At 36.6% G+C, this 9,854-nt stretch overlaps 1 protein-coding gene across 1 annotated transcript; it reads left to right on the forward strand.

Moving 5' to 3' along the window:
* Positions 1 to 1,667: 1,667 nt before the first annotated feature.
* Positions 1,668 to 7,340, forward strand: LOC108999272 (calcium-dependent protein kinase 10-like). The gene is made up of 7 exons (XM_035687898.1): positions 1,668 to 2,500; positions 2,759 to 2,902; positions 3,027 to 3,179; positions 5,371 to 5,486; positions 5,603 to 5,770; positions 6,323 to 6,553; positions 6,790 to 7,340. The coding sequence occupies exons 1-7, from the start codon at positions 1,831 to 1,833 to the stop codon at positions 6,961 to 6,963; spliced, it is 1,656 nt and encodes a 551-aa protein (XP_035543791.1). The 5' UTR covers positions 1,668 to 1,830; the 3' UTR covers positions 6,964 to 7,340.
* Positions 7,341 to 9,854: the final 2,514 nt, after the last annotated feature.

The raw sequence follows: 9,854 nt of genomic DNA on the forward strand, positions 1-9,854 counted from the left end.
TTTTCCTCTTTCTTTTGCTTAAAGGAAGATGGACTTGTCATCATCTTTGTTGACTTTAACAAATGGAATCTTAGATCTTCCATCTTGATGAGTTAAGGAGGGAGGAGGACTCTCATGGCCTCTCACCATCTTGACCATGTCTCCACCTACTTCCTTTCTGTATTTCTTCAATCCTCTTTCTCTCTCTTTCTGGATATTCCCATACTAATGACTTGCTTGTCATGCTAATCATACCCTTCTTTTATATAAAACTTTTTCTTACACATCAAAATTTGACGCTATAATTTTTGTAGGTATGTACGAAGTAGTCGTGAGTATAAAATGAAATTTTATAAATTGACGTAATTTAATCTAGTGTAACAGATCTATTTTATTTTTATAAAAATATCTTTATAATCTGACATATGACGTTAATTATTGTATAAAATAATTTTTATATTATTAAAAAAATATTAAAATGAATTTCATTTTATTTTATTAAAAAAATAAATAAATTCCAAATACAACAAAAACATTAGTTGGGCATTTAATGAGGTGGAATAAAGTCAATGAAGAGTAGTTCATTCCTATAATAGTGTTGCACTATTATTCCAAAACCAAACCATTTTGTTAAACTACTCAGAAATTTCCCATCCACCAATAAAAACAAACGAACAAACACACGTATATTCAGTACTTTTGGATTTCAATTACTTCAAAAATATACTTATCAAGTTTTTTTGGATATTTCTATGGAAACTACAATCATGCAAAACCCCCATATTTCACGTCACGTAAAGACGAAATATTGTATCTATCTTTCCTCGAATTAATTATTCATTTCGTGAGTAAATGAGATGACGCGAAATATTATGATAAATAAATAAATAAATATATGTCATCCTTTTACCAAATAGGCTCATAATTTTTTTTTTCTTTAATATAAATCCAACTAATATTTTTTTCGAGAAATGCTTTGATTATTAAAAAAAAAAATTCATAAAAAAAAATTCACTGCATAATTAAAACTATATTTTAAGTAATGTTACATATAATTATAGAATGCATAAATATCGTGCAATCATTTAAAAAAAATAAATCTATCATTAAAAATTTAATTTTTATTTATTTAATTTTTTTAAAAAAATTACGCGATATTTACTGTAAATTCTCGTTTTTATAAAATCTTGTTGGACTGTTGCAATTCTCTTCTTTCCGTATGGAATGGAGAAGAAATAAAAAAATATATATAAAATAAAAGTCAAAATACTCCCACCGCAAGGATCTCGACCGTTGAACAACTTCAACAACTATTCTCCACGGCATCTTAAACAGTAACACTTAGCTCATTGACCATCGGATATAGGTTTCACAAAGAAGAAAATAATAAATAATAATATTATTATTATTCATAAAAAAAATCTATAAAAAAATCATAAATTAATGTGGTTTACTAGATAATTGTATTCTAAATAGATTATAAATGATTTAAAAAAAGAGATATTGAGTACACCAAAATCTCATGTACCCTAGCACACTTAACAAATTACTCCAAACTCGTATAGCCAATGTACTGTAATATAGATAAGGACATTTCAGTAAAATCAAGTTAATCTTCTAATAATAATTAAAATAATTTCAGAAACTTAAAATATAAAATTATATTAATGTTTTTTCAAAAGCCACCTTGATTGTCCTCTAACTGAAACCCCGCGTTTTCTCTCTCCCCGCTGGCCGGCCCGTGTAACTCACCGGCGCCACCACCACCCGAAACGCACCGTTTTTCAGTGGCAGCGACACTGAATATCTCTCTCTCTCTCTCTCGGTTTGTGTCTGTGCGTCTGTTACAGCATGGGAAACTGTAATGCTTGCGTTAGAGGAGACGCCAAAGCAGAGAGGAACTCTAACCGCACAAACCGCAAGAAGAAGAAGAAGAAGAGAACTGTTGAGCGGAAGCCAAACCCGTATGCCGAGGACTCGATTCGTTCTCCCGCCCCCATTCGAGTGCTGAAGGACATCGTTTCATTAACCCATCGCACCCGTATCGGAGACAAGTACATCCTCGGCCGGGAGCTTGGCCGGGGAGAGTTCGGCATCACTTACCTGTGTACGGATAGGGAGACCAAGGAGGCACTGGCCTGCAAGTCTATCTCGAAGCGGAAGCTCCGGACGGGGGTTGACGTGGAAGACGTGCGCCGGGAGGTGGCGATAATGTCGACGCTTCCGGACCACCCGAACGTGGTGAAGCTGAAGGCGACGTACGAAGACAACGAGAACGTGCACCTCGTGATGGAGCTGTGCGAGGGAGGGGAGCTGTTCGATAGGATCGTGGCGAGGGGGCATTACAGCGAGAGGGCCGCAGCGAGCGTAGCGAGGACAATAGCCGAGGTGGTGCGGATGTGTCACGCCAATGGGGTTATGCATAGGGACTTGAAACCTGAGAATTTCTTGTTCGCCAATAAGAAGGAGCATTCGCCGCTCAAGGCCATCGATTTCGGTCTCTCCGTGTTTTTTAAGCCAGGTACGGTACTAGATGTTAATTTCGGTTGTTTTTGTGGTTTTGGATTTTTTTTACCAAGGGCCTATGGTTTTGCTTCATATTTTAGTTGATTTCAGACTCTTTGTGATGATTAAGCCTCGCATGCAAGTGATTTCCGGTTCCTCGTGACACATGCTGTGTGGGTTTTGGGTTGATTGTTGGTTTTTCCAATATTGTATTTTTGGTTGATTGTTGATTTCTTTTTCAACGCTAAATTTGGTGTTTTATTGTGGTTCTTAGGGGAGAGGTTTTCGGAAATCGTGGGGAGTCCCTACTACATGGCGCCGGAGGTGTTGAAACGGAATTATGGACCAGAGGTTGATATATGGAGCGCCGGCGTGATCCTTTATATTCTGTTATGCGGGGTTCCTCCATTTTGGGCAGGTGTTTTTTTTTTTTTTTTTTTTTTTTTTTTGTGTTGTTTTTTTTCCCTCCCTATTAAAGCCAGCTTTGGTGAACGTGGCGGTGAAAATCTTATATTTTTTATTCTTTTGATTGTTTATGGCAGAGACCGAACAGGGGGTTGCTCTTGCGATTTTAAGGGGGGTCATCGATTTTAAGAGGGAACCATGGCCTCAGATATCTGACAGTGCTAAGGGCCTAGTTCGACAGATGCTGGAGCCGGATCCCAGAAAGCGGTTGACTGCTCAACAAGTGCTTGGTAAGTTCTTTAGCAGTTTGTGATACTGGGTTTGACTTGCTGTCATTCAATACAAAGTTGAATAGTTTTCGAAGCTTCATTGTTAATTTGGTTCCAGATTTTACGTCGGTTAGTAATGGACTTCTTATTGGGAATTAAGTGATGCACCTTAGTGGCAGTAATCTCACCACTCTAAATTCTGGCTTTCATTTAATTGAGGTTCCACCCAAGGGCTTAATGCGGTGTTGAGAGAATGTTTTGCTGTCTCACTCTCCGTTTCTAGGATTCTATTCTTCTTGTCATGAGAAGGTTTTACGATAGTGATTCACTTGCTTGAAATAGTTTTACCATTTGATTATGCATGATCATCAGTATCATTTTAATCATCAGTCTAAATGACCACACTTATCAGAGAAAAAAATCAATCTAAATGACCATGGAATACTATTGTTTGCTAGATTTTGACTTAGATTTCAGGTTTAGCCTTTTAGATTGCTTGATAGAAAATCTCATGAGTGGTTGGCAAAGAGGAAGAAGGGATATCTTAAGGTTGAACCACTTGGATTTAACTTAAACTTTCGGTTTGGCTGGTGTACTCTTTTCCATTCCCGGTAAAAGGGGCTAACAACTAAGAAAATTTGAACACTCTTTGTAGTCGCTCGCTTTTTTTTTTTTTTTGGGGTGGTGTTGAGATCGGAAAGAATCATTTCTAGGTTGGGTAGTGGTGGAGCCCCAAGTAGACCAGAGGGCTATGCGTCGTCCCACCCAAGAGAAAAAAAATTGAAGGCATTTCTTACACCCTTAGTGATATAAATAGATCCACAAGTCACCTGTAGAAAAGAAATGTTAGGCCCTTCTCGAAGTCTTTTTAAATTCTTATAAACCTCTTGTTAACAATACCAAGCAAATGAACCCATTAAATGTAGCTAAGTTTATACGTATATTTTTCGCATAAAAAAAAAAAAGAAAGTATCAATAGATCATTAGCCAACTCATGTTATTATATTACAATCATTTAAATGTTACGAGAAAAATTTTGTTTTATGTCAACGAACATGTACATTTATATTTTTTAGTAAAACAATACGTCATATAGTCCAACATGGTGAATTCCAAAATGAATCTCACCATGATAATAATTATCTTACCACCTTGTGATATTTTTTCTGCTTTTTATTTGTAGAGCAATTTGATTCATTTTTACAGTGTGTATACTTTTATGTGGTTAAGGCTAACCATGGCCTCTACATAATAGTTTGCATCTTGCCACTTGACTTTAGAACTTTAGGGTGCTGTGCCATGCCCTGAAATCTTAGGAGGCTTACAGGTTTTAGACATTAAAAAAAGTTTAAAGGGTATGGAAGGTGTATTTTGTGTTTGATGTTGCCATTATCGTAGATTCGTAGTGATTGAGTCTCTTAAGACTTAATCAGCAGACTCGGAGCCTCCTGGAAGATAATAGCTGCTATGAGGCAATTACTTGGATAGTTACATCATGCATGGCTTGCTTTATGTCTTCAAGATTGATATCTCCGATACTGTTTTTTTTCTTTTTCTTACCTTCCTAGATAGCCTTTCTTTGAACTGTTTTGTTTCTCAAGATCTTGATGGCTATGATCTCTTCATTATTCAGAAATTGCCACGGTAAATCTGAAATATTTGACCGTGTCGATAGCCCACTCCTAAGTCCTGCTAAATTTATTTGAAAATAAAATTGAAGACCACTTTTTGTGGTCACTTCATTGGGCCATGACTTTATTTGGGAATCACATTGTATTGTTGGTGGCTTTCCATAGACAAGATTTTCTTAGAATGAATCATTTTAAGATGTATTCATGATAAAAGGCTGGACTTCACTACTCTTTTCTACTTGTAAGTTGACGAATAACATTCATGTAGTTTCAATGGAAACTGTATTCAACACTACTCGCTATATCCTTGTGTTTAGTGCAGTAATCCCTTCTTTGTTGACAAGTTTCTATCTCAAAAGGAGCTATTAAACAGCTATTAAAAAGGCATGTGTTTATAGACACAAATGCATATTCTCATATCACTTGGAGGCAGTGTGTTATTTTGGTTGGTACAAGGAGGAAAATTGTTGAGCTGCTGATATATTTGAACTGTTTGGAGTTTGAGTTTTTCTGCAGTATGGCTAGCTTTCTTAAAACTGCTAATACTAATCTGTATTTTCTTCTCTTTCATCTTTTGGTAGATCACTCCTGGCTGCAAAATGCAAAGAAAGCGCCAAATGTCCCATTGGGAGATATTGTGCGGTCAAGACTCAAGCAGTTCTCTGTGATGAACAGGTTCAAAAAGAAAGCTCTTCGAGTAAGAATCTATTTAGGTTTTAGGTGTAATTGTTGGCTCTATTTCTGACTATAAGAGTGGTGATGTACAATTTGACTTTGGTCGGTGATTTGGGTTTGTTCGATCAATTTATGTAGGTAATTGCAGAACACTTGTCTGTTGAAGAGGTAGAAGTAATCAGAGATATGTTTACATTGATGGACACGGACAGAGATGGGAAAGTAACATACGAAGAACTGAGGACTGGGCTTCGAAAAGTTGGTTCACAATTGGCTGAACCAGAGATAAAAATGCTGATGGAAGTGGTAAATTTCTTGCTTGTTTAAATGCAGATTTGAAAGTCACTTCAGTTATTTTCAGAGATAAAAACTATCATACATGGTTCACTGGACAGCATACCTTGGATTCCCCTTTGGTTAGACCTTTTCTTCTCAAACCTCTGTCCTCATGTTACTACCCACAAAATCCTGCTGATGCCATTTGCTCTTTACCACTATGCCAAACTTGGCACCTCCCTATGTTTTCAATGAAGTGAAAATGCTTTGAAACCTGATAATTTCAAGTATTTATAAGCAGTTAGGATGACTTAAACACTTGTGACTATTACTATGTATGGTTCAAATAATGTTTCCTAGACAAGTGAGACTCATAAAGAGGATAAATTTTGGTTGGGTTTCACTGTAATGTCAACACTCATTGATTGATAAATGCTTTCAGATCACAACATCTAAAAGCATTGGTTTCTGTTCAATATGGTTCAGTGCTCCATTGTCCAAAATTTTTATGATAGATTTTGTTGTATTTTGTTTTTTTTTAATATTCAAACTAATAGACTACAAGTTGTGATATCTATTTAGGCTGATGTGGATGGGAATGGAGTACTGGACTATGGAGAGTTTGTAGCGGTAACAATTCACTTGCAAAGGATGGAGAATGATGAGCATTTCCGCAGAGCCTTTATGTTTTTCGACAAAGATGAAAGCGGATATATTGAATCAAATGAACTGCGGGAAGGCTTAGCAGATGACTCGGTTGAAACTGATACTGATGTGGTGAATGATATAATGAGAGAGGTTGACACAGACAAGGTTTGTCTTTCAAGCCTTACCGTCTCTTGTATTTAAAATTCAGGACCCACCACCTGTCAGAAACATCACTTCTAGAACATCTTGAAACAGGAAACGAAATGGTAATAGTGATAAATATTTGGAACTTGTCAAGATGCTGCAAAGAGAGTTGAAGTCATCAAGATTTTAAAATTGATGTTGAGCATTCTGATATCAAAACTCTCTCTCTCTCTCTCCCTTTTGCAAATTCTTTTCAGGATGGGCGCATTAGTTATGAGGAATTCGTTGCTATGATGAAAACTGGAACTGATTGGAGAAAGGCATCTCGACAGTATTCTAGGGAGAGGTTTAAGAGTTTAAGCCTCAACCTGATGAGGGACGGTTCTTTGCAGCTTCATGATGGTATTACTGGTCAAGCTATTGCTGTATGAGCTAAAGTTTTCGTGGTCTTCTTGTTTGTGCCACCGAGAAGTTTCTTTCCTTTTATCATTGCTGTACACGAAAATATGGCATGTGCGTTTTCACCAAGTACAAAATTTTCAATCAGCCGAAGACAGGGGAACACTAAATATTCTTTGGTTACTGTTGGAGGACTTAAGTTGGCCTTTGCCTGTTTGAAGCTGCAAATTGACTGGGGCTCATCGGCTGTCGACAGAGATAATGGATCTAAGTGTTCTTTTAGTAAGTGTCACATAATTCTTGTATATTTGTTATGTTTTTCATGCTTGATGTATTGTTATTTCCCTTTTTTTCCCTTTTAGGATTGTGCAGAAACCACTTTAAGAGTTGTTTATTGGAATTGAGAACACTGGAGAAGCTTTTTAATGGTTTATTATTGCATCAATATGAAGCCAACCTAATTTCTGAGAAATCAAGGACTTAATTTGATGACTTCTTTCCAATTGTTTGTGAAAAAAGATACTAGGCTTGAGTGTTGCTTTGGATAATGAAAATCTAAATACGGTTCACACAGGCTTATTTGTATAATGAAGAATAAAACTTTGATCGCTGTCATTGGAATGTTATCGCTATTGATCTTTTACCTTCAATTTAATCACAAGAAAGAAAAATATCTTCTTGTATCACATTACAACATATTTTCAAGCATGATTAATCAACTGCTACTAGATCATAACTATATGGAGTATGCCAAGAAAAGGGAGTATAAAAAGGCCAGTTCCTTCTTGTTCTTAATGATCCGACTCCATCGCAGACAACAACTGTGTGATTCTGCAAGATTGATCTAATGAATTCGAACTCACATTGAATCCATAATCAATATTCTTGTTCTCGGACTCAATGGACACTAGGCTTTGGGTATCTCAACATCTGAGTGACTTCCAATATTGCTGCCTTTTAGAACTCTTCCATGCAGATCATACACTATCCCCCACCCACCTAGCTCTTACCCTTCTTCGAGCTTTACCTTCTCCAATCCCTCAATGGATGATTTTGTCGCCACCCATGGGCTTGACCTCGTTGGCATCGGCTTCCACGTAACAGTACTTCCACCACCTTAGACTCGGCTCATGGTTGTCATCAACCTTCTTCTTTCATGACCACCACCATATGCAACAACCAGTGGGGATCCAACACAAAGAGGGATACACGTCAAATATATATGACACATTTCAAATGGATGTCATTTAAGTAGTTGCTATTAGGGCCGGGCAACTGGGGGTGGGTGGCCCCGCCCGCATCTGGCACCCACAATGGGGGCGGGGGCGGGATGGGGTTCACCCCCGCCCCAACCCCGCCTTTTATAATATATATAAATATATATATAAATAATTGTATATTACAAATTGTATATATATTACAATTTATTAGACTTGTTCATAAGATTGTACATGTATTGTATTGGCCAAGGATGGATTCACCCCTGTCCCGCAAATATCCTGCCCCGCCCCCCGCCTTTTATAATATATATAAATATATATATATATATATAAATAATTGTATATTACAAATTGTATATATATTACAATTTATTAGACTTGTTCACAAGATTGTACATGTATTGCATTGGCCAAGGATGGGTTCACCCCTGCCCCGCAAATATCCCGCCCCGCCCCCGCCTTTTATAATATATATAAATATATATATAAATAATTGTATATTACAAATTGTATATATATTACAATTTATTAGACTTGTTCATAAGATTGTACATGTATTGAATTGGCCAAGGATGGGGTTCACCCCCGCCTCACTCCCGCCTTTTATAATATATATAAATATATATAAATAATTGTATATTACAATTTATTAGACTTGTTCACAAGAGTGTTAAACTTATCCACAAGATTGTACATATATTGCATTAGTCACCTAGGCCAACCTTTATATAGAAAGTCAAGTAATACAAAAGCCTTATTTGAGCAATGTGGGACTCACAATCTACAATACAATCTTGTGAACAAGTCTAATATTCTTGTGATCAAGTCTAACAAATTTAAAAATTGATAACATAGTTTTATGTTATCAGTTTTTAAATGATTGTTATATATTATTTTAATTTACAATTTAAATTATATACTAATTTTAGTTTGGGTCCAAAAAAATATTTTTTGACCCAGAAATCATTTTTAAACCGAATGGGACATCAATACCCTTGAAGTGGGCGGGGGGCGGGGCGGATGAGATATCCTCCCCTACCTCCCAGGGGCAGGGTGCAGGGCTTGAAACACCCCCCCCCCCCCATATGTGGGGGCGGGATGTGTGGAAGGGGTGACCCCGCCCTCGCATATGCGGGTAGCACCCTAGCGAGGGCGGGGTCACCCCTAGTTGATATAAGAAACCATTTAAAATTATTAGAGATTACAAGATTTAGAATGAAGAGTAATATTACTAAAACAATTGACAGTACGTACGAGACTATAAATTATTGAATTGTTGGATATATACATTATTAACACAAACTTGCTGGAAAAAAAAGTAACATAGTTATACAAAGATTTTTTATTTATTTATAGGAAAACACCATATTATTGATAAGAAGCATTACAGATTATTTTTGTCAAGCCAAATGGCCTACGAAACAACAGTTGGAACATTATCCCACCACATCTCAATGCTTTCAACATTACAAGAATAATAGGCAAGCTTATGGGCTGCCTCATTCCCTAATCGATTAACATGTTGAACTTTGCAAACTCTGAAAAGTTGCATAAGCCTTTTTGTTTCTTTCACCGGTATCCTTAGAGAAGAATGGGAATTTGTAGCACAATGTAGTTCTTTGATTATCAACAAGCAATCACTCTCAAGTATAATATCATCAATGCCCATATTTACACAAAGTTGTAAGCCTCAAAACATGGCT

Source organism: Juglans regia, chromosome 2 (genome assembly GCF_001411555.2).
Source record: "Juglans regia cultivar Chandler chromosome 2, Walnut 2.0, whole genome shotgun sequence".
NCBI lineage: Eukaryota > Viridiplantae > Streptophyta > Magnoliopsida > Fagales > Juglandaceae > Juglans > Juglans regia.